Source organism: Eubalaena glacialis, chromosome 8 (genome assembly GCF_028564815.1).
Source record: "Eubalaena glacialis isolate mEubGla1 chromosome 8, mEubGla1.1.hap2.+ XY, whole genome shotgun sequence".
In the NCBI taxonomy this organism is placed as follows: domain Eukaryota; kingdom Metazoa; phylum Chordata; class Mammalia; order Artiodactyla; family Balaenidae; genus Eubalaena; species Eubalaena glacialis.
The window spans coordinates 7,040,913-7,065,517 of record NC_083723.1 but is presented as its reverse complement, the minus strand read 5'-3'; the positions used below and the strand labels follow the sequence as shown (position 1 = coordinate 7,065,517).

The 24,605-nt window shown below is 47.4% G+C and overlaps 1 protein-coding gene across 3 annotated transcripts in view; it reads right to left on the bottom strand.

The window, feature by feature from the left end:
- Positions 1-7,358: 7,358 nt before the first annotated feature.
- Positions 7,359-24,605, bottom strand: part of EGFR (epidermal growth factor receptor) — a 195,010-nt gene continuing 177,763 nt past the window's right edge. For 2 of the 3 annotated variants that reach the window (XM_061198320.1, XM_061198322.1), the window contains exons 21-28: positions 23,083-23,238; positions 22,176-22,251; positions 19,001-19,147; positions 17,498-17,595; positions 15,840-16,007; positions 15,415-15,462; positions 14,630-14,735; positions 7,359-13,964 (exon numbers count right to left, since the gene is read on the bottom strand). In XM_061198320.1, the coding sequence (XP_061054303.1) occupies positions 13,603-13,964; positions 14,630-14,735; positions 15,415-15,462; positions 15,840-16,007; positions 17,498-17,595; positions 19,001-19,147; positions 22,176-22,251; positions 23,083-23,238 (1,161 nt within the window). In that variant the 3' untranslated portion in view covers positions 7,359-13,602. The remainder of the gene's footprint in view (positions 13,965-14,629; positions 14,736-15,414; positions 15,463-15,839; positions 16,008-17,497; positions 17,596-19,000; positions 19,148-22,175; positions 22,252-23,082; positions 23,239-24,605) is intronic. The other variant, XM_061198321.1, reaches the window with a different exon arrangement.

Below are 24,605 nucleotides of genomic sequence, written 5' to 3'. Positions count from 1 at the left end.
CACTGAAATTGACACTGTGATTAAAAATCTTCCAACAAAGAAAAGCCCAGGACCAGATGGATTCAAAGGCGAATTCTATCAAACATTTAGAGAAGAGCTAACACCTATCCTTCTCAAACTCTTCCAAAATATAGCAGAGGGAGGAACACTCCCAAAGTCATTCTGCGAGTCCACCATCACCCTGATACCAAAACCAGACAAAGATGTTACAAAAAAAGAAAACTACAGGCCAATATCACTGATGAACATAGATGCAAAAATCCTCAACAAAATACTAGCAAACAGAAGCCAGCAGCACATTAAAAGGATCATACACCATGATCAAGTGGGGTTTATCCCAGGAATGCAAGGATTCTTCAATATCCGCAAATCAATCAATGTAATACACCATATTAACAAATTGAAGGATAAAAACCATATGATCATCTCAGTAGATGCAGTAAAAGCTTTTGACAAAATTCAACACCCATTTATGATAAAAACTCTACAGAAAGTAGGCATAGAGGGAACTTACCTTAACATCATAAAGGCCATATATGACAAACCCACAGCCAACATCGTTCTCAATGGTGAAAAACTGAAACCATCTCCACTAAGATCAGGAACAAGACAAGGTTGCCCACTCTCACCACTATTATTCAACATAGTTTTGGAAGTTTTAGCCACAGCAATCAGAGACAAAAAAGAAATAAAAGGAATCCAAATCAGAAAAGAAGAAATAAAACTGTCATTGTTTGCAGATGACATGATACTATACATAGAGAATCCTAAAGATGCTACCAGAAAACTACTAGAGCTAATCAATGAATTTGGTAAAGTTGCAGGATACAAAATTAATGCACAGAAATCTCTTGCGTTCCTATACACTAATGATGAAAAATCTGAAAGAGAAATTAAGGAAACACTCCCATCTACGATTGCAACAAAAAGAATAGAATACCTAGGAATAAACCTACCTAAGGAGACAAAAGACCTGTATGCAGAAAACTATAAGACACGGATGAAAGAAATTAAAGATGATACAAACAGATGGAGAGAGACACCATGTTCTTGAATTGGAAGAATCAACATTGTGAAAATGACTCTACTACCCAAAGCAATCTACAGATTCAATGCAATCCCTATCAAACCACCAATGGCATTTTTCATGGAACTAGAACAAAAAATTTCACAAGTTCTATGGAAACACAAAAGACCCCGGATAGCCAAAGCAATCTTGAGAAAGAAAAAAGGAGTTGGAGGAATCAGGCTCCCTGACTTCAGACTATACTACAAAGCTACAGTAATCAAGACAATATGGTACTGGCACAAAAACAGAAATGTAGATCAATGGAACAGGATAGAAAGCCCAGAGATAAACCCACACACATATGGTCACCTTATCTTTGATAAAGGAGGCAAGAATATACAATGGAGAAAAGAAAGCCTCTTCAATAAGTGGTGCTGGGAAAACTGGACAGCTATATGTAAAAGAATGAAATTAGAACACTCCCTAACACCATACGCAAAAATAAACTCAAAATGGATTAAAGACCTAAATATAAGGCCAGACACTATAAAACTCTTAGAGGATAACGTAGGCAGAACACTCTATGACATAAATCACAGCAAGATCCTTTTGGACCCACCTCCTAGAGAAATGGAAATAAAAACCAAAACAAGCAGATGGGACCTAATGAAACTTAAAAGCTTTTGCACAGCAAATGAAACCATAAACAAGACGAAAAGACAACCCTCAGAATGGGAGAAAATATTTGCAAATGAAGCAACTGACAAAGGATTAATCTCCAAAATATACAAGCAGCTCATGCAGTTCAATATCAAAAAAAACAAAGAACCCAATCCAAAAATGGGCAGGAGACCTAAATAGACATTTCTCCAAAAAAGATACACAGATTGCCAACAAACATATGAAAGGCTGCTCAACACCACTAATCATTAGAGAAATGCAAATCAAAACTACAATGAGATATCACCTCACACCGGTCAGAATGGCCATCATCAAAAAATCTACAAACAATGAATGCTGGAGAGGGTGTGGAGAAAAGGGAACCCTTTTGCACTGTTGGTGGGAATGTAAATTGATGCAGCCACTATGGAGAACAGTATGGATGTTCCTTACAAAACTAAAAATACAACTACCATATGACCCATCAATCCCACTACTGAGCATATACCCTGAGAAAACCATAATTCAAAAAGAGTCATGTACCACAATGTTCACTGCAGCTCTGTTTACAATAGCCAGGACATGGAAGCAACCTAGGTGTCCATCATCGGATGAATGGATAAAGAAGGTGTGGCACATATATACAATGGAATATTACTCAGCTGTAAAAAGAAACGAAATGGAGTTATTTGTAGTGAGGTGGATGGAGTTAGAGTCTGTCATACAGAGTGAAGTAAGTCAGAAAGAGAAAAATACCATATGCTAACACATATATATGGAATCTAAAAAAAAAATAAAAAATGGTTCTGAAGAACCTAGGACAGGACGGGAATAAAGACACAGATGTAGAGAATGGACTTGAGGACACGGGGAGGGGGAAGGGTAAACTGAGATGAAGTGAGAGAGTGGCATGTACATATTCACACTACCAAATGTAAAATAGCTAGTGGGAAGCGGCCGCATAGCACAGGGAGATCAGCTCAGTGCTTTGTGACCACCTAGAGGGGTGGGATGGGGGGGTGGGAGGGAGATGCAAGAGGAAGGGGCTATGGGGATATATGTATACATATAGCTGATTCACTTTGTTATACAGCAGAAACTAGCACAACACTGTAAAGCAACTATACTCCAATAAAGATGTTAAAAAAAAAAAAACACCTAAAAAAAATTTAGGTGGCCGTGTTGCCAGTCGTTTTCTTTTTTTTTTTTTAAACATCTTTATTGAAGTATAATTGCTTTACAATGGTGTGTTAGCTTCTGCTTTATAACAAAGTGAATCAGTTATACATATACATATGTTCCCATATCTCTTCCCTCTTGCATCTCCCTCCCTCCCACCCTCCCTATCAGTCGTTTTCTTCATGGCTTTGGAGTTATGTTGTTATGCGTCAGCATCACCTTTCCTGAGATTCAAGAATATCCACATACATTTTACCCAATACTTTGATTGTTTTGATTTTTCATCTTTAGATCTTTAGTCCATCTGGAATTTGAAATAGAGCTCTAATTAATTTTCTAATTAATTAATTTATAATTAAATGTATAAAAGTTTTCTCCAAAATCATTCATTGGGGAGCCTTTTATTCCTCCACTATCTGGAAATGTCATCACTATCACATGCTATACTTCCATGTACACGTCTGTTTCCAAAAATTCTAATTTTTTTCCATTATTTCCTGTAGCTACATTGGTCCTATGCAGCTTTAATTATTTTAGTTTTATGTAGTGTATTTTTATATCATTGATATCACTACTCAATTGTTTTCCAAATGTTCCTGGCTACTGTCGTGCGTTTTCTTTTTTGGATTCCAAGTTCTAAAACTTCTACTTCCCAAAATAATGATTGAAATTTTCAATTGACTTTATATAATAATTAGGAGAGAATTGGTATTTTTACAAGATTAAGTCCTCATATCCATGAATACAATATATCTTTTAAGTCTTCTTTTATGCCTCAGCAAAGTTCTGTAGTTTTTGTTTTCATACTGTTTTTGCACATTTAAGTTTATATCCAGCTATTCTGTAGTTTTAGTGCTATTTTAAATGGGATTCTTTTCCATTACATTGTCTAATTAATGATTGATGGTATGTAGGATTAATGACACAGATGGCCACCCTACTGAGTTTTCTTATTTTGTTAATGTTTGTTAATAATGTTTTCAGCCAGTTGTTTGGGGTCAGCAAACTTCTTCTGTGAAGGGACAGATAGGAAATATTTTTGGCTTTGCAGGTCATAGGAGCCCTGTTGCAGCTACTCACATCTGCCACTGCAGTGTGGAAGCAGCCGTAGGCAATAAAGGAATAGATGAGACCATGTTCCAATAAAACTTTATTTACAAAAACAGGCTGCTGGTTGGATTTGACTACTGGGCATGGGACAGGGTTTGCTGAATATTCTAAGGATGCAAATATATTGTATATGAATAATATGCTTTTCCTTGTCTCCAAAACAGTGGATTTCAGAAGAGTGTTGAATAATAGACATGATAAAAGTCACTCTTGTCTTGTTCTTATTTAAGGTGTTGGTATCTCACCATTAAGTTCAATGTTTCTTATTAAATTTTTGGCAGATATTTTTACCCAGTTAAAAGTGTTTTCATCTACTCCTAGGTTACTAAGAGATTTTAACAGCAGTGTGATTGAATTTTAGCAAATGCCATGTATCTCTTAATATTCACATTTTCCCTATTATTTCTTCATGAATATAAACAAAATATCTTATAATGAACTGTCCTTGAATTACTGGAAGAAATGATTCCATTTCCTATATTTCATTAAGGATTTCTATATCTACATTCATAAATGAAGCCATAATTTTCTTTCTGTAATATTTCTTTGATTTTTTAGTACTATTCTAACTTTTGTAGAAACTTCCCATCTTTTTTTATGTTCTGAAATACTTTAAATGATATCAAAATTAACTATTCTTTGCAGGTTTGCTGGAACACCCAGAAATTATTTGGGTGTAGTGAACTTTTTCAGTGACGGGCTCTGCCATTTCCATTTCCTCTGTTATTTGGTCCTCCCAGCACCTCTTTGTCCCCGATGGCTAAAGCCTGTGTGCTGCGTGGGATCCATTCCACTTAGACTTGCTCTTGTGGAAACTGATCGGCCGAGTGGATGTGAGAGCAGAAGAAACCTGTCATAGGTTAAAATGTCTCCCCCATTCCTGCTTGAGTTCCGGAATGGTTAAATTATACGATAAGGAAAGACAGAGGAGAAGCAGAAAAGGCAGAAAAGTTTGGCAAGCTCTTTAGAGATAAAATAACTGGTAAGGAGAGGCCCTGAGCCGCTCCGGAGTAGAAAAGAGGGTGGGTACCCCTCCAACTTCTACTTCCACCCAGAGAGAGCAGGGCTGGATTTTTTAAGGGCATCATTGGTTCAAGGAAAGAAGAGATTTTGCACTTTGGAAAATGTGATGGGCGTTTAAGGCTCCTGGAAACCTTGGGCTTTCCACTCCCTGCTGAGTTGTCAGGTCCCCTTTGCTGGGGCCATACCAGCTTCAGCTCCAGGTGTTGGGGACCCTGGGTTGTAGTGCTCTCAGGCTCCCTCCCCCTCACCACCCTCAGATCCCTGGCTACATCCTTTCCTGGGGGCGGGGTAGGAGGTAGGCAGAGCCCCCCTGCAGCCAGCCCTCTCTCTTCATGCTCAGGTGCTGGGCCCCTAGGGATTCCTTGCCCAAGCGGCCAGGCTGACAGCACCTTCACGGTGCAGACCACCTGGAGAGGTGGGGGGCCACCTGCTGTGCGTGGGCTGAGCCACAGGTGAGACAGAGTGGCTCCCATCTGTCCTGCCCTGCGACCCTCACGCGTGATGTGCCTTGACGGGACAGCTCAGTGCTTGGGCTCATCGGAGCTAACTTTCAGGAATGGAGTAAAAGATGTAAAAGATGCATTTTTGTTTTCGTTAGAACCTAGCGTCCAGGTTTTCTAGCTCGGTGTCCAGGGCAGGAGGAAGAGGCTGCAGGCAGAGCCAGTGGCAGGGCCTCCGCGTGGACCCGGCCGTCCTTGCACTGTTGAGTCTCCCAGGGCGCCATGCCTGCCTGGTGGGCCGGAGGGTGAGGCTCCTTCAAGGCACACATTTACAAACTACAAATGGATGCCCACGGGCTCTTTATTATATTTTGTTTACTGTGTTTTTGAGGCCAGGGCAAAAATTAGATGTGATCTTACTGCTTTTCTACCCAAGTTTTTAAATGTCCTTTCCCAGGTGTGAAGGAAGGAACGGGATGGCCTGGAGGACGAGCCAGGATACGACACAACCTGGAGAACTGGCCTCAGGAGGACTTGCCCACGCCCTGAACAAGAGGAAAACCCAGGGAAGAACCGTCTACCCATCTTTTTCAGACCCTCCTATTCTTGGGAAAGCTTTTCTCTCCCTAGAGAGCTGTGATGACTTGGCCTTTGTGATTCCAAAGGCAGAATCTCTTCAAGCTGAAACCCCATGTGCACTGAGCTTCAGCTAGGGTTCCGGGGCGGGGTGGGGGGAGAGCGGGGTGCTGCTGCGTTTGCCCTGAGGTGGGGATGGAAGCCACGACCTTCCTTTGGGGGCAACATTTCAGGCTCCAGGCAGCCGGGGTACCAGCACTGTCCCTGTCTGCCTCACCCTTCTCTCCGTGAGGGTTCAGCCCTGATGGAAGGCTGGGAGCTCTAAGAGGCTCACCCCTCCCAGGGCACCGAGCACACCAGGGGCTGGGGGCTCGGGAGGCCGGGAGGCCAGGGAGGCCTGGGGGGTCCCACAGCGACCCGGAGAGGTCCCTGGACCCGCTTATGCTTCCGGAACCTGAAGTCCTGCTGCCACCTGAATGACAGATCCCCCTCAGCCTGTGTTGCACGTAGGTGATAAACGATCGTCGGGATGCACCACACCAAACAAAGCTGCGCCTCCCCTGGGAGTGATGGGCGTCTACGCAGCCAGCATTAGGGAGCTTGTGACACGGGGGGGCCTGGGCGGTGGCCTCGGGAGGGTGGGACGGCTCCAGGTGACTGCTGCCTCCTGCCTGGGTGCTCCCTCCCACCGCCCACTGCCCCTTATGGCCAGTTCAGATGACAAACCACCTCCGATTCCCTGAGCCGTTCAAGGATTTAATCTCAACACAGCATCTTCCCTCAGCGCTGCTGGTTTCCTCCACGGGCGAGTGAAGAAACGGCTCAGGGCGGGCAGGTCTTCCCCGTGGTACGGAGGGTGACGGGGAGAGAGTGGGAGCAGCTGGGCCCGACGCCCGAGCACAAGGTTGTGGTTCGTGAACGTCTCTGACTTTCAGTGTTTATTACGGAGCAGAGTCACAAACTTCTGGTGTCCTGAGGAAACGCAACCTTGCTACAGACTCTTCCGCAAGGAGGCCTCTCTCTTGGAGGAGATCTGGGAAGGGGAGATCTTGGGAGGTGTGCCCTGCACAGCACGGCATCGAGACGGCCCCACTCGCTGAAGCGTATCAGGCCCTACGGTGTGGACGGCGGAGCGGGGAGCCCGGGGAGCAGAGAGCATACGGTAACTCTCCGCAGTTCCGCCTCAGTTTTGCAGTTGTTGAAACTAAAACTGCTCTAAAACTAAAGTTTATTAGTGAACGTGAAAAAGTTGCCAGGAAAGAACATCTACAGTAGGTCAGATATGATTAATAACTAATACCAACACTGCATTAACAAGAATGCAATATTATTTTTTATAAGTATGAGTAACGAACAATGAATAGTATACATCTAATTTTTTAATACTCCATATACAATCAACATGTTTTGATCAACAGTGTAAACCATATAAAAGAAAATCTTGCTTTCCATTTGTACAAATATTGTTTTCATCATAGCAAAACTTTACAATGTTAAAACGTACCATATATAGAGGCTATAAAGAGTATTGCTTGTTTCAAAACGAAGTTATTGGTGTCTGAGGCTAATCAGTTACATCATCACCTCTAATATCAGTCATCAGATCCATAGCATGTCTTTGTTTCCAAGAGTTTATATTATACAGCAAGATTACTCTGTAGCCAAATTAAGTCAAAAGGGTTTCTTTTTTTAAAGAACAAACAAGTAAACGCAGCTAAAAATGTGTAGTTTTATCTACCAAGTGATAAGGTGGGGATTTTTAGTACTTCTGCTGGCAATTCAGATAGGAATGTATAATCTCGGAAGGCATACTGTGCTTGTGGAAGAGAAAATAGTACTAACTGCTTCAGTTTTTATCCCAGATATAATATATATATAAAAAAAATAAGACGTGTTTCTTAAAGCAAGCATCCTCTCGTTGGCTCTGGTTTTTACAAGCGCCATCCAACTACTCATGCAATCTCCTTGCCGGCTCCCTCTGCGGCTAACTGCTTCCTTTCTCCCTGGGCAATAAAGGATGCACAGTGGCTCCAGGCAGGGCAGCCAGCTGGTTGCACAAGCAGCAAGGATGCTCATGATCAGTCCACTTTTAATGGAAGACATGGAAAAAAGGGGTCTGTTCTGTATTTCCTTTTCATCGATTGGTTTGGCCCTTTCCCCTCTAGTGCTTGGGCACGTGCCCTGGACCCTCCCCGTCCATCCAGGTTCCTGACGCTCAGCGAGTGATGCTGGGTTTTTAAAAAAATTAATTTATTTAATTTATTTATTTTTGGCTGTGTTGGGTCTTCGTTGCTGCGCACAGGCTTTCTCTAGTTGCGGCGAGTGGGGGTTACTCTTCGTTGCGGTGCGCAGGTTTCTCATTGCGGTGGCTTCTCTTGTTGCCGAGCAGGGGCTCTAGGCTTGTGGGCTCAGCAGTTGTAGCTCGCAGGCTCTAGAGCGCAGGCTCAGTAGTTGTGGCGCACGGGCTTAGTTGCTCCGTGGCATGTGGGATCTTCCCGGACCAGGGCTCGAATCCGTGCCCCCTGCATTGGCAGGTGGATTCTTAACCACTGCACCACCAGGGAAGTCCGATGCTGGGGTCTTTGTGCTTGGACTTCTCTCAATCCTCAGGTGTCTACAACTGCAGAATCTGCCTGCAAGTCCACACACCTGTGGCTAATCCCTAGGCTGGTGGTTCTCAGCCTTGGCTGAACATCAGAATGATTTTAGGAGCTTTACGAAGTATAAATCCTGGGTTTCGCTGGCCTGAGGCACGGCTGGGCCTCAAGATTTTCAAAAGCTCCCCCCACGATTTCACTGTGCAGCCAGCGTTGAGAGCCCCATCCCTAGGGTGCGGGAACGGCTTACTTTGGAAGACCGTTGGTGGCATTCATCAAACAGGCTAAACGTTATTAGGGGTCTGCTGGTATTTCTAGTCTATATTGTAATCGCATATCAATTGTAAATACAAAAATGAAATACTTTGCATCAAAATCAGATAGGGATAGATAAACCAGCCAAGTGCTCCGCTACTGTTTTTCTCACATTTACAGGGTCCCGTTGGCAGATGGGTGGAGTACGGCATGCAGTTGAAGTTGTGTCTTAGTTGTAACAGTGATTCTTTCCCACTGAATTGCGCCAGAGTCAAATGAACCTCCTTCAGACCAAGAAACTGAATGTGCTTTCCACCTTTTTCTCATTTTATAGATATAAAAACGAGTCTCCTCTTCATCAGGACGATGACCTAGCCCAGCTCTGCAATGATGATGTGCCTTTTTATGAGAGAGAAGAGAATTTTCTCTTGTTTCAGTCAAATCCCTTTAAACAAAAATTTCAGTTTCAAATTTTGATTCTCTTGCAGTCTTTCTAAAGTAAGCTATTTCTTTTAGTAGAAAAGTGAGTTTTCCTATAAATATACCTTACAAAGTTCAGTGCTCAAAAAAGTTACAAAAATAGGCTTACATTTAAAAATCTTGTTGGAATGTGTCTTCAATAGTAAAAAATCTGTGCTCCTGATACAGCCGGTGTGATTGATTGGTGATAGAGGTAGGGGTTTCTATTCACTAAGGTTTTACAGCCCCAGCAAAGAAAAAACAAAGATCATTACATTGTAATAATGCACTCGTCACCAGGAAAGAAATGCAGAATAGATGTCAAGGGCAATTTCAACAGCTGTCACTTTGGGTGAGCAGCTCATTCCCTGCAGCGGGAGATGGATTTTTCTAATACTTCTTAGAAAATGAAACTGTCCAGGGCTTTCTCAAGGCTCGGATTTGGGTATCAGCCACTTTCAGGATGAGTTAGCTGCTGGTGACAAGGAAGTAGAGGCTTCTGGAATGGCCACCAGTGGCTGAGTCTCCAGGCACACCAGGGACCGCAGGGTCGTTCTGGCCCTGCCTCAGGAATCTCTTCCACACACACAGTTTCTCTGATTCTGCCCTGACTTGGGGGCACGGTGTAGACGCCTAGGCTTGTACAAGAGAAGGTGACCTTAGAGATGAGGGTTTCAACTCTGGTTGCCCATTAGAACCACATGGGGAGCCCGTAGAATTCCCATTCAGTTGGTCCTTTTGAGCTCACAGGCGGTCCTGGCGGGCAGCAAGGGTGAGAACCACGAGTCACCGAAACCCAACAGCCGCATCCTACACGCTGAGTGCGCCGTGAGTGGGAGGCCGTCAGCCCAAGGCTGAGTCTCCCCTGCAGAGCCTTTCCTTTACACGACTGCTCCCCAAACTCTGGTGCTCATCAGAGTCACCTGGGGGAGCTCTGAAAATCCCTGGGCCCAGGCTGCACCTGAGACAAATTCAGACCCTTTTTGGTTGGGACCCAGAGACTCCCAAGGGCAGCCGGCCTGAGAACCACTATCGTTGTGCTTCCGCAGTTCGTGGTTCATGTATGTCTGCAGTTTGGGCGGGGGAGGGCTAAAGCTCAAAATTAAGAACCTTCAACAAATACCTAAGCCTTATCGTCAACTGGAATGCAACCTGCTGTCTCCACCACTGTGCTCCTAGTTGTAAAATCAGTGACAACTTGGACCAGAGCAAACGTAGAGTTTGGAAGATTCATCTCTGTCTTCCTGAGGTGACAGAACAATTTTTCGTAGAGTGCGACAATGGGGACTCCTTAAAGATTATGTGAGAAGATGTGTGTAAGGCCCACTGGACAGCTGACCCTGGAATGACTCAGGTTGGGGCGCTGACCCTCTGAGCAGTGGACCCGCCAGTAACTTTAGTAAGTTGGCACTCTGGAGCCTCCGGTTCTTTATCTGAGGATTCAGCCAACTGGGGCTCGTGTAGAACTGTCACGTTCACTAGTGAAAAAATCCACGTCTAAGGGGACCCGCACCCATGTTGTTCAAGGGTCAGCTGTAAATGTTAGCCTCTAACTCTTACTTCCCCCTGACCTGTTTCCAAAGGCCTGGTCTGGGGCTGGGCCATGGGGAAGGGTTCCAGGGATGGCTGGGGAGGAAACAGAAGACAGGCTCTCTGTGGGACCTCGGGGCCTGGTGTCAACTAGGAGGAACCAAAGGGGTGAGCGTTAAGCTTTGAGGTCCAGCCACTCAGAGCCAAGACGTGGGAATCCTGGAGCCCTGGGAGCCCCCCTCCTGACTGCCCAGGGACCCCCGGGCTGGACTCAGGCTCTCTTGGGCTCTGAAGCATCTACAGGCCCCCCTGAATCTCCCTGGACAGACACAGTGAGACCATTTTGGGAAACACAATCTTTAAGAGACTTTAGCAACTACATTTTACGCAGGAAAACTGAAATACAAAGAAGAAAAAACTTGAATAGTTCTCGCTGTTTTATTATGTTACAGTATTTCAAATTACAAAAATACTAGGATTTTACTGCTACAATTGGACCAGCATGTCGTGGTCCTCCCTCACCATCTGTTTCCTGACAAATAAGTGACAGCAGAATGTGAATCGTTCTGTTTCTCAGTGCTGGATAAATAGTGGGCTAAAGTATTTATGTTCTGAGGTGAATAAATAATGAAAGTGGTTTACTGACAAGGACATAAAATTTCAGACTCTTAAGAGATGTTGTTTAGTCTTTCCTTGAATCATTTTCAAATCCCCCGTGGGGATGGACCCGAAGGGCCCTTGGGGAGTGTAACTCCCAGGCCGGAAGGGGCAGTGGGCCTGTAGACTGGCTGCATGAGTGGTTCCTGTGGCAGATGCTTTCGTGGGTGAGGCTCCCTCTGCTGGGAATGCACTTTCCATTTTCCAGTGGCTGACACCCTGGTGGTCTTTTAACCCAACTCCACCACGGCTCCTCCAGGACCCGGTCCCCCTTACTCCCTGCTTTGTGCTGTCGCGGGGCTGGGCTGACATGTCATGTCTGGCATCTGTCATATCGTTTTAAGGCTGGTATTTGTGAGTTAATTTTCTTCGCTAAATTGTGAATTTCGTGGAATCACGGATTATGTTTTATTTATCTTCAGTACCTATGCCAGGCTGGTAAGGTGTTCAAGGGTATTTAGACCACGATGTGATGGAATTGAATATAGTTTATATTTCCATTGAGACAAAAGAAAATACTTTGGTAACAAAACTGGGGCCCTGATCCATCTGAGTCAATAAATAACTTAAAAGCTAAAGGAAAATCATGGATGTGGGATGTGGGATGGGCAGCTGAAAATATTGTCTGAAACATTTCTTCCTGGCTGAGGTGGATGCTAAGAGTGTTTGTAACACTGTCTACAAAGAAGTGTGTTGACAGTCAGGGTGTGGGGACACAGCTGAGAAAATGCTGGTGTCCTAAGCAGCAGGTCCTCCAATTGCAGGGAGTTATTTTAAGGGGAAATTGTTTTCTTCTTCTCACGTGCCTATAGATGTTATGAAGGCAGTATCATCAAAGTCAAATTTCATATTTACCACCTGAATTCCACATGACACAAAATGCTGTCTCTAGTCTAAAACGTGCCACCAGTGGTGAGGGCAAGACGTGGCTGCAGAGCTGCCCCAGAGCCTGGACCCTTCAGCTCACCAAGGGCAAGGAGGAGCTTCGGGGGCAGCTTACCAGTGAGGAGCAAAGTACCCTTGGAGTAAAAAACCCTTGAAGTGAAATAAAAAGAAAACTATCTTCCATGAGTAGCTTAAACAAATTTTTTTTTGTCGGGGGGAGCTCAGAGTTTTAAGCGCAGCTTCGTTTTTGCAGTCTCCCAATACATGCCTGTCCCCCGACCCCCAAAGGACTTGATGTATTTCCTCTGAGACTCAAATTTGGGGGATTTGTTCCTTTTTTGCAGTGTCATTCCATCTCAATTAAAGGCAACTGGTCTGAATGCTGATGAATCAAATATGAGCTGATCTTGGTTACCGTCTCCTCCTGCTGACAGGGAAAGCACACTGAATTTCAAAACAATGGAATGGAAAAGAAACAAATCTAATACCTGTAATTAGAAAACACTGGTCAACCAATGGAGAGTTAAGTACCATGGAGACATTTATATAAAAGTAAGTCTGAGGAAGAATTCTACCCCCTCTGTTTCTTCCTTGCCCAGGAAGAATTCAAAGTGGCTTATCCTCTTGCACCTGCCGTGATTTGATATAGTACCAATCGGGCCTGCTTAGGATCCAGAGGACTGGTTCGTTATTCAACTGTCTTGCAATGGAAGAGTCTCCAGGCAGAGCCAAGGGAATCAAGTGTTAGCTGGAAGACTGACCCTTGCTTCTCGGTCACAGGTGGGCCTGGGTCAACTCAGTGCCACAGGTGCTACGAGCAAGATTTTCCCTCATTGGAAAAGTCCATTAAGAGCAAAATCAATGACAGTTAAAACCGCAGAGGTCCCCAAGCAATAAAACTCCTTAAACATATTTAGTGTTTTTCAAATATACCTCATTGAAAGGTGAACTTCTGCCCAAACGGACAACATTCTTTCTGGATGCCTTTTGTGGAAGCCTCACAGTTTGAAGACAAAGGAATGTCCCTGCAATTCCCCAAAGTGCATCCGAGTCGGGGGCACTTGTTGGCTGAAAGATGGGCTGATCACGGCAAATGGGGCCAAACCAGTCCACGGGTCCAAGAGTGAATGTGAGTATGGCTGACAGGATTGAGTAGCTGCCGTGGCTTGGTCCTGGGGGCTGAAGGGGCTGGAAGTTTTAGGGCTGAGGCCATCCTCCGTGGTCAGGCCCCAGTAAGGTCACTGCCTGCTGGTGCTGCCCTCAGGTATTCTGCATTTTCAGCGGCAGGACCCTTAAAGATGCCATTTGACTTGGCTTCCTTGGGAAAGAAGGCCTGCTGGTAGTCAGGGTTGTCCAGGTTAATCTGGTGACCGCCTGTCTGTGCCCAGAGGGCAGGGCCGTCGAGCGCACCGCTGGTGCAGGCGGGATGGGCGGCGTTGAGATACTCAGGGTTGCCCACGGCATTGCTGTGGGAATTCTGGTAGTGAGGGTCTCTGCCTGGAGCCGGGTTTAGAGGCTGATTGTGATAGACGGGGTTCTGGACAGAGCCCGCGGGCCTTTTGGGAATAGACTGGTTTACGTATTCTGCAATTGAAAAGAAATCAGACGTAATCAGCAAAGCATCGTCCTAAGCGGGATTCCGAGGTTCATTCTGAACCCGTGAATATTCTTCAATGAGGCAACGGACGACAGAAGCAGGGAAGCCTGCGGAGACAACGCTCTGGCTAAAATAAATTGTGTTCTTTTCTGTCCTTCGCAAAGCAATGGGCACGTTTATCTTTTGCTAATTTAAAGTTCTCAGAGGACAGCCTCCCTTGAGGGTGTGTGTGTGTGTGTGTGTGTGTGTGTGTGTGTGTGTGAGATAGCTGGGTCTGTCTGGGGATAAAGCTTAGATTAGGCAAATACATGTTTCACAGGCCAAGAACGGAGCCAGGAGAGAGAACAGAGATCAAATGTGTCACACACCCACCCACACATGCTCACACACTCACACACGTATATCTCTGCTGTTTGCTTCAAATTCTAGAAAATGTGCAGATTCATTCTAAAGACAACCTGGACGCGCCCTGAGCCCCTCAGAGACCCGTACGCGTGCCTAGCGGTTTCTGTCGATCGGCCTGTTCCTCCATCCATCGTGTCTGCACGCGTGCCACGGGCCCCACCTCCGGACCAGCTCGAAAGCAGCAGCTGGCCGGGGCACCGGGGACGGAGGCTGAGGAGCATGACCGCTTCCAGGGCGAGGCACTCACCGGCCGCTGGAAGGAAGGCGTCATCTGTGTTGTCCTCGGTCAAGGTGCCAGTGGGGTCTGAGCTGTACCGCTGCAAGAAGCTGTCTTCCTTGAGGGGATAGCTCTGCTGGGGAGGAGATTAGGCAAGGTTACTGCAGCCAGTGCCGCTCGCTTCGGCGGGGATCAGGATCCCCTGACAGCTCGTTAACCTGCAGATTCTGATTCAGCAGGTCTGGGAGAGGACCCGCTCCACCCACAGGTGGCCCACAGACCACAGGGCAGGTGGCACGGCCCTGGCCGGGGCCGTCCAGCGGGGCTTTCTGCAGTGACAGACATGTTCTGTCATCTGTGCTCTTCCACGTGGCGGCTACTAACCACAGGTGCGAGGAACTGAATTTTAAATTTTAACTTAATTAATGAAAATGTAAATGTAAGCAGCCACATGTGGCTAGTGGCTGCTACATTGGGGAGTGTGGGTCCAATCAAGGCTTCACACATCAAGCCACAGCATCACCTGGAAGGTGGGCTCAAATACAGACGGCCAGGCCCCTCCCCGCAGATCCTGAGTCAGTAGGTCTGGGGTGCTGGCCAGACAGTTGGCATTTCTAACCAACGGCCAGGTCCATCAACTGTGTTTTCAATAGCATTCTGATAAGCGATAGCTAATTGCTGGCCTTAGGGTAGGGATCAAACAACACAGGAAGGAAAGTCACAGCTTTCTGGGTTGGGGTGGGCATTTTTTATGTCTAATAAAGCCATGGTACAGAGCTGTGATTTAATTCTGGTTTACAGGAGCTGATACCTACCCCGTTTCTATCAACGCAAGCCACAGTGGGAGTGCTGCTGGTGGCGCTCTGAAAAAGAATCGCAGCTGTTTATGGTGCACGTGGACGCTCACCCACCCCCACTGAGAGCACGACGGGGGACCTCCGGGAGTGGGCACAGTTAAAGGGGCCTGATTTCGTCTTGACTCATTAGCTTTAGAAAAACTAGGTTCAGTTCGGATTTAACTCTGTTCCTTAGTGGACCAAAAAAGGTTATGATCCAGTTGTTGCAATGCAGTAAGATAATTAATACACTGAACTGATTCATTCTGATTTTGGCTTTACCATCTGCTTCACGTTTACTTCTTTGTCTCTACGTGAGTTCCACAAGATGGGTATCATTTTTTTGCTAAAACTCAATCTGTTCAAACCAGGAGGCAGAGCCTGAGCAAGAGTGACTTTGGTACCAGGGAACTGAGGAGGGGCGTCCGGGAAGTGGTGGGGCTGTGGAAGAAGCCCTGCTGGGGGATGAGGTACTCATCGGCATCCACGACATCCTCCATGTCCTCTTCGTCCATCAGGGTGCGGTAGAAGTTGGAGTCCGTAGGGCTTGGCAAATGCATCCTCTCGTCCCCCTGGCGCAGAGATTGTGAGACCATCAGAAAGGTCCAGAGAGCTGAGCTGCCGTTCCACCCCCTGGCTATCGAGGCGGGTCTGCTGTCAGCAGGTGCTTGTGTGTTTGCCAGTTGGGTTCTAGTACACTCGTCCCCCCTCTCCCTGCCCGGTTCTGGGAAGTACAGTTCCTCCTTCCATTTCCCCCGACCTGGAATTAAGACACTGAAAATTCCCTGATGTCTCAAAGTCCTCAAAGGAAATGCAAACGGCTCAGGAGGAAAAAGGAAGGGCCAAAGCCACAGCATTCACTGAGTGCTGTGCTGTGTACAATGAGAAATACACATTTGGTCTTCTTCCCTGCTCCTGGCACAGGGCTCCTAAACCCTTGGAATTCCCTATGTGTCTTTTATGTTAACGAGGAGACTTCTGGAAGCACCTAAAGATGGGGGCTGGTGGCCAGTGGAGCCAACCATGTGATTATATGGTCGGAACTTTCAGTCTCACCCCTAACCTCCTGGGAGGGCAGGGGGACTAGGGTTCGAATCTATTGCCAATGACCAATGATTTAATCATGCCTATGTAATGAAGCCTCCATAAAACCCCGAAAGGACAGGGTTCAGAGCTTCGGGGTGGTGAACCCCTGGAGATCTGGGGAGAGTGGTGCACCCAGACAGCACGGAAACTGCGCCCTTCCCCCATGCCTTGCCCTGTGCATCTCTTCCGTCTGGCTGTTCCTGAGTTCTATCCTTCTATAGTAAACCAGTGATCCAGTAAGTAAAAAGATTTTCTGAGCTCTGAGAGCCACTCTAGCCAATTAATGGAACCCAAGGAGGGGGTTGTGGGAACCTTCTGCCAGACGGTCAGATGCCCAGGTAACAACCTGGACTTGGGACGGGCATGTGAACTGGGGGGGGGGGGGGGGGGGGGAGGGGAAGCGGCCCTGGAGGACTGTGGGATCTGACGCTGTCTCCAGGTGGACAGTGCCGGATTGAGCCGAACTGAGGGACACCAGCTGGCGCTGGAGACTTGCTTGCTTGGCGGTGTGGGGTCCCTCCCCTCCAACACACACGCACCTGCGATTGCTGAGCGGAACCTTCAGGTGCTTTGCAAAGTATTTTGCATATATTATTTCACGGAATCTTTAAAGCAGCTCTGCGAGCTTAGTTTTGTTAACCTCACATTGTAAGTACAGGGTCAGGGATCTGAAGCCAGGTTTGCCCGACACCAAAGCCCCGGTTCTCCATGAGAGCGACATAAGGCTTTGTCTAAGGGGACCATGAAATGACGGGGGCCGAGTGTGAGGGGCTCACAGGGATGGCAGATGGAGCTGGGGGCCCCACGGTGTGCTCCAATTAGTCCACAGCTTGGGCTGTGCTGCTTCTAACGCACTGAGGGTTAATGGTGTGACCTGCGAGACGGGGAGGCTGTGTCGGCACCGGACGGAGCATAGTGACATTTGATGCTTATTAGAGGGACTTTCCCAGTGGGTGTGCAGACTGGGAGCTGGTACCTGGATGACAAGGTAGCGCTGGGGGTCTCGGGCCATTTTGGAGAATTCAATGATCAACTCACGGAACTTTGGGCGACTATCTGCATCAATCATCCAGCCTGGGGAAGGAAGGAGGAAAGTCAGTGCAATTAGAACCCTGAAAGAAGTGATGAAGATGGCATCGCTGAAAGAAAGCACTTACGGTGAGATTCTTTTAGACAAATAAATGAGGACGAAACCTAATCTTTGTGACAGGTTTTTCAGTCTTGGCAAACCAGCACTGATTACTGTTTAAAGACCATGATGACATCACATATTTGAGCCAGAATGGCAATAACATGCTCTAATTTTCTGCACCTCCCCTTCCAAGGGCCAGCATTCTGGTGTCATCACCTTAAGTGACCCAGCAGCTGTATGATATGCACTGCTTTCTGTGAACTGCTCTGACTGTAGGGTGCCCTGGGTCCAGTCTCTCAGTAAAGTCCTCCCTTGACGTTCACCCTCATCCATATTCACTCAGCAGTCTAGTAAGCTGGAAACCAGATTCGGTTTAGGGAAAATTAGGGACTTTCTTAAGAACCTCGGCGTTTGGGAACTCCACACCCTGGTGCTTTCACTGTATTACACACTCAAGCAATCACATGTGCACGTGACAGGGGTGCTTCAGTGCCTTTCCTGGGGGGGATACTTCTTTCAACCGTGCCAGTGCATTTGAGTACACAATGATCCAAGTCTAGATTAAACATGCTGGAGCAACAGCTATTGACTGGAAATCCTCATGATTCCTGAGGGTTCGTATTTATTTTCTATCAGCAGGATGTCAGGCTATTTTGGGCCAGACTGCTATGTGACCTTAGACAAATCATGTAACCTCTCTGGATCCCAGCTTCCGCAACCTAAAGCAAGGACGTGAAAACGGATTAACTCTGTGGTCTAAAGTTCAGAAAGGCTTAATATTTACATTAACTCTATCACATTCCCTGTGCTACCTTCTGTATAAATGGTCATCATACATGTAATGTTACCCCCAGAGCCTACTGAATTTGTGATTCTGATGGCGCGGTAGTGTCACAATCAAGCTGCACGCTCTTACTTGGATTAAAATGTTTACTTGCTACACTGCAGAAGGCCTCACATAAATCCACTATCTGAAAAGGTTGACGTCAAAGCAGAAATGCCGATTCTATTAACCTCTTGTGGTTACTCATTGTTAGGCATTTAAAAAGTTTCTCTGGTAACAGGCTTCAAAAAGTGGGGCAGAATTTTTTTCATTGAGCAACTCAGAGAGAAGAATATTTTGGTGTAATGGCTTATGGAGGACTTTGATTTTACTCGTTTGCTTGTGAACATGGGCAAACGTCAGCTCACAGTGTTCAGTGCGTCAGGTAAGTGCTTCCAGAAGTGTCTGAGGGGCTGTTTACAGATGTGCCTGCCTACGGACTGTGACAGCATGTCTTCAGGGCGTCGAAGGCCTGGGGCGCTTGGCTCAGGGCAGCCCAGGGCCAGGTGCAGCTGGCCACTCACACTTGACCATGATCATGTAGACGTCGATGGTGCAGATGGGCGGCTGAGGCAGGCGTTCTCCCTTCTCCAGGACGGTTGAGATCTCACTCGCGGGGATCCCGTCGTAAGGCTTGGATCCAAAGGTCATCAACTCCCAAACGGTGACTCCTAAGAGGAAGAAGCGCTGCTGTATGAGTCAGTAATAATCACAGCACCTTGTCTTTGGTCATCGTTGTTGACACACTGTGTCTAAGGTTTAAAAGCCCATGTTTCTGTGGCCTTGGGCAATTTGCTTGATGCTGGAAGTCTCAGTTCAGCTCCCTGTAAAGGGGGGTGATGACAGCGTCTGCCTCATAGGACAGTTGTGAGGATCAAACAAGATAACACAACTGCAATGTTCAGACAATCCCAGGCAAACAGTAAGTGGTCAATAAATAGTAAACTTTAGTAATAACAGCAAAGAGAATACCACCACTCTGAAACATACGGATTACGGTCTGTGGAGCTGGAGTTACACACCCAGACATCATCAGCCGCAGGTGACTTACCGGCAAGGTTATAGCCTGTGTTTTTAAAGAATAAAAAAATTGGAAGAAAACCCCCCTGTGTTCCCTTTGATAAATATAAAAACCCCATACTTTTAATTTCAACATCAATCAATCATGATGATTTAAAAAAATCCAAGCAGGAGTAATTTTAGAATTGGTGTTTTTTTAAGACTGTTCCAAAGTTCTGATGGTCCTTCCATCTCTGTGCCTCCCTTGATGGAATTCTCTGCTCCAGAAACACACAAATGCCGTGGGGAGTATGCCCCCACCTGGACAGCAAGGTGCCACTAGCGATGAGCGCAGTGGGCCTGAGCCTGGGTTCCCAGACCACACAGGGAGGGACCAGACACAGGAACCCGGGGCCTTCCTGGTCTCCAGCTAGTCTAACCACTCCTTTTCTTGAGATTGGCTTCTAAATGTGTATCACCACGGATCTGCATAGATTTTCCAGAGGTCATTCCCAAACCGAATGACCTGAATTAACACGCAAAATGCAAGGCTGAAGAATGAAGAAAAGCAGTGGTCCAGGGACAAGAAAATTGATTCTTCTGTCCTGCCCACCACGGAATCAATATGGACTTGAGGAAAGAAAGAAAATCTCATGTCCAGATCTTTAAAGTCGATTGGTCCTACTCTAACTAGGTTTAGACATTGCGTTTAAACACACACAATGAATTCCTGCGGGAAGGCAGCTTTTCAGGTTTCGGAACAAATGGTGAAAGAGGGCGGTGTGTGTACCCGGTTGTGGGGTATGAGTGGGGCTGGAAGGTGCTATGAATTCTCTCTCTTTTCAACTCCTAAGTGGAACACGTAGGTCCCTAACTGACTAAAATATTTTGCCTTGACTGGAGCCTAGAGAGTGGAGTAACAGGGTATGTTTTTAGACTAAAAACTCAGGTTCATGTTGTAACAGGTCCGGTGTACTGCCAGGACAGCCGATTAGAATCACTGACAACACGATTTCCACTGAGATGAAAGACACAGCCCCCGTGGTGATGCTGACTTTCTGATGCCGGTTGTAATCATTCCCAGGGATTAAGTCACTGAGCCGGAGAGTTTTCATTTACTGGACAAACGTGGCCCAAGCGCGGGCTGCGAGTGGACACACAGGGGAAGGGGAGGACGCAGCTGGGCGGCTGGGAAAGGCAGGGGGCCAGACCACTCTTGATCCTATCGATCACGGTTAGGGATTCAGGTTTTATCTGGAACATACTTGGCAAACCAAAGAAGGATGTTAAGCAGGGAAGCGAACGTCTAATGTAGTTTAAAAATATATTTTCCTGCTGTTTGGAGAATAGACGAGTGGGTGTAAAACAAGCCCAGAGAAGACCCAGGAGGAGCCCCTGCTTGGTGTCACTGGGGGTGGGGGGGGTGGCTTGGGCTGTGACAATGACAATGACAGCTCTGGGCAGGACCACAAATGGGAAAGAGGCGTTTCTTCCCATCCCTCTGGGGGAGTAGACATTTCTTGAACATGACTGAAAATAAGGCATCAGAATAGCTTTATTTCCTTATCTAGTTCATTCATCGTGAGCAGCTAGCTCACAGGTATAAATGAAAATTCACTTATTCATTCACAGAGATCTCCGTCTCTGTAAAGCTTACATTATAGCAGACAAGACAAAGACCCAGGAAATTTTTAAAAATGCATTTGGAATATTAGGAAGTTAATAATGCTCTGAAAGAAATGCTAAATGGACAATATCCTGAATGATTTTGTTTTTGTGATAATGACTGAATTCCTCTTGGAGATCCTTTTTACTATTGCTCTCCCCAAATACACGTTTCTATGGAGGTGGGTGACTCCTTCCCTTCACCTCCGTTGCGTTGATAGCTGGGATAGGCTGATAATGCACAGGTCAATGCAGATCAGGTGTTCTGCAACCTTTGGGCTGATTCTGGGTGACAGGGAGACTGCCTGCAGTAACATAGGCGGAAGCACCCCAGCACGGCAGCCAGTGGAAGTGCCTTCCTGAAAGGCAAGGCCCTTGCGGACTCAGGAAATGCTCTGTACAGAGAACGAGGCGAGAGCGTGAAAGGTGTGTCTGAAGACAGGGAAGCTCGTCAGAGGATGAAGCACAGGGCTGCGTGGGATTGGAAGGAAGAAGAGTCAGACCCTGACGAGACGGCCTTCACGAGAGCTGGAAACAGTAACTATTTCCCTTTCCTCATATTTCCCCCCCAACACACCCTCACAGTGCGTTTCATGAAGCCATTCTCTCTGACACACAAAGATGACCACTCACTATATGAAACCATAACCCCCGAGTCAGTCCATCATAAAACCACATTTCTCTACCGGGAAACTCTTCCCCACGAAACCTGATTTGTCATCTCCCTTTGGTTCACTTCAAATTCAGGGCAAGAGGTCACGTTTGGTTTGATTCTGGGGTACAGGCGTCTCCTAGGCTGCAGTTCTTTCCCTCCCGCTACCCGCTCTCCTGACAAGCTCCCTGTTCTCTCCAGTGACACTCGGTACGGTAGTTAGAGTCAATTTCCTTTTTCACATTTTCTAGTACAACAGACAGACAGCGATGATTATGGGGTTGTTAGTAACTGTCCTGGATGGCAGAGCGTATCATGTACATCAACAACACGAGCCAGTGAAGCCTCAGCCCTGATTCATCAGCCTCAGGATTTCGACTCACCGTAGCTCCAGACATCACTCTGGTGGGTGTAAATTCGGTGTAAAATTGATTCCAAAGCCATCCACTTGATAGGCACCTTGGGATGATGAGAGAGAAAAGTAATAAGACAACAATTAGCTTCCCTCTGTTGAAAAAAAGTAAATCACACTGGAATACATTACAAGCAACAAAAGTGAGGAAGCTGGGCCACCCCCAGCCCAACCCGGGCCCAGTGTTCCTTCCCAGCCGGGGGAGAGGTTTTAGTCTGGTAGCGAACAGGGCCTCTGTTAGGCCCAGAGCTGAGGGCCTTGGGTCTGTGGGCTGTTCTGCCGAGCTGGGTGCACGTGCTGGCAGCTGGGGGCCCTGGCTGTGCCCTGCGTCTGTGGCTGTCTGCAGGGCTAGCTGCTTGGAGCCACGTGGGCCACAGTGAGAGCGAAGAGAGAAGCAGCTGATCCAGAGCGTTCCGGAGGGCCTATCAGGAGACCCGCACCCCTCGCCGCTGGGAGAGGCCCCTGGAGAAGCCCCAGGCCCGTCCGAGAGGAAGAAGCCAATGCCGCCGTGGCCGGCGCCCCTCGGGAGCTGCTGCAACAACACGGGCCCTTTCTGGGCTTCTCTCCCAGCTGTTCTTCTGAAGGGGCTTTACCCAGGAGTGGGAGGTTGAAACCTACCCTTGGCTAACGGTCACCTAGAGATGGAGCTGAACTCACGTTTACTGCCTTTGGCTTCCGGATGTGTCAGAAACATCTTTACGCACTTTCCCAGCAAATCCTGCTCCCCAGGCAGCTCTGGCTGCAGGGCCAGAAGGGCCTGGCTAGACCCAGGTGCTGGTGGCAGCTGTGACCTAGCCCAGAAGGTCCTGAGGACGGCCCTCACATTGGTCAGCCTGCTGGCGGGGGAGTGCTCGCCCTTCTACAAGCCAGCTCCTTACTTTGCCCCCTTCTGCGTGGTACTCCTTCTCCTCGGCGCCCAGCAGTTTGGCCAGCCCGAAATCCGTGATCTTGACGTGCTGCGGCGTCTTCACCAGCACATTCCTGGCCGCCAGGTCTCGGTGCACCAAGCGCCGGTCTTCCAGGTAGTTCATGCCCTGCAACACGGGCCACGTGGTGAGGGGTGGGTGCTCAGCGGGCTCCCCTGGAGGGCACAGCGGGGATCAGGCAGAGGGCGGGCGCCCCGGCGCAGGGTGCAGTGTCACGTACGCAACAGCCTCTGAGCCGGAGCCTGTCTGCGGACGGACTGCCCTCCACGGACACAGTGACTTGCACCTGGTAACATCAGTGACCAGAGTCTATCTGCTCCACGGATGAAAAGGTGAAGAGATGAAGACGTAACTAGCTGCTGACTTACTAACTTATTGCCATCCAGTTACTCAAGTTTCAAACTCAGTTAAACAAATAGAAGAGGCCAGTGACAGAGCAGGAGCCCCGACGTCGGGCCGCGACCTGGTTAGACGCTGCACGCTGCTCCGGACAGCCGACCCCACCTGCCTGGCCTCGCCTTCCCCGTGCCAGCGCGTCTGGGGCGCCACCTCCCCAGGATCCAGGGCTCTCATCACGCTTTCCTGGACCATCTTATATGATTCACTACCAGTGAAGGTTTTGGTCCTGTTTTATTTTCTCTGTTTTAAATTGAAATCACATGGATATTGAATTTGCTTTTATTGATACAAGGTGCCACTCCCTACCCCCTCCCTGGATGCCTCCATAACTGCTGTAACCAGAATCAAGGCTGGAAGAGAAAGAAAGATAGAATACTTGAGAAGTACCCAGCACAGTGCCCGACACATAGTGAATTCTCGGATGTACAGTCACCCCTTAGTACCCATGAGACTGGTTCTGGGACCCCCTCTCCCTGCCACCCCTCCTAACCAAAATCCATAGATATTCAAGTCCCTTATAAAAAATGGAGCAAGTATTTGTTTGTAACCTACACACATCCTCTTGCATACTTTAAATCACCACTCGATTACTTATAACACCTCATACAATGTACATACTTGTAAACATAATGTAAATGCTATGTAAACAGTTGTTTGTGCCCAGCCAATTCAACTTTTGTTTTTTGGAGCTTTCTGGAATTTTCTTCCCACATGTTTTTGATCCACGGTTGGCTGATTCTGCAGATGCAGAACCGCGGCTACGAAGGGCTGTGTGACCCCTCACCTCTAGCCCTTGTCCACAGCCTCCTTGGTGTCTTTGTCACCTGCCCTTTCTCCCCTGACAGGTGGGCTCACTTCCTGCCCCTACTCCTGGCTTGAAGCCTGCCCAGCTGAGCCAAGCTTCCCTTGGACCCTCACAAGCTCTAACCCGTAGACATGAGCTTGGCAGCCGCTGCCCCTGTGCAGGGCCACACGGGCAGGCAGGAGAAGCCGGAGGGTCAAGTTCTGCACATGGCCTGTGTGGCTGGAACCATGTGTTCTCCTCCTTGCTCACAAAGGCACCTCTCCTCTCCCCA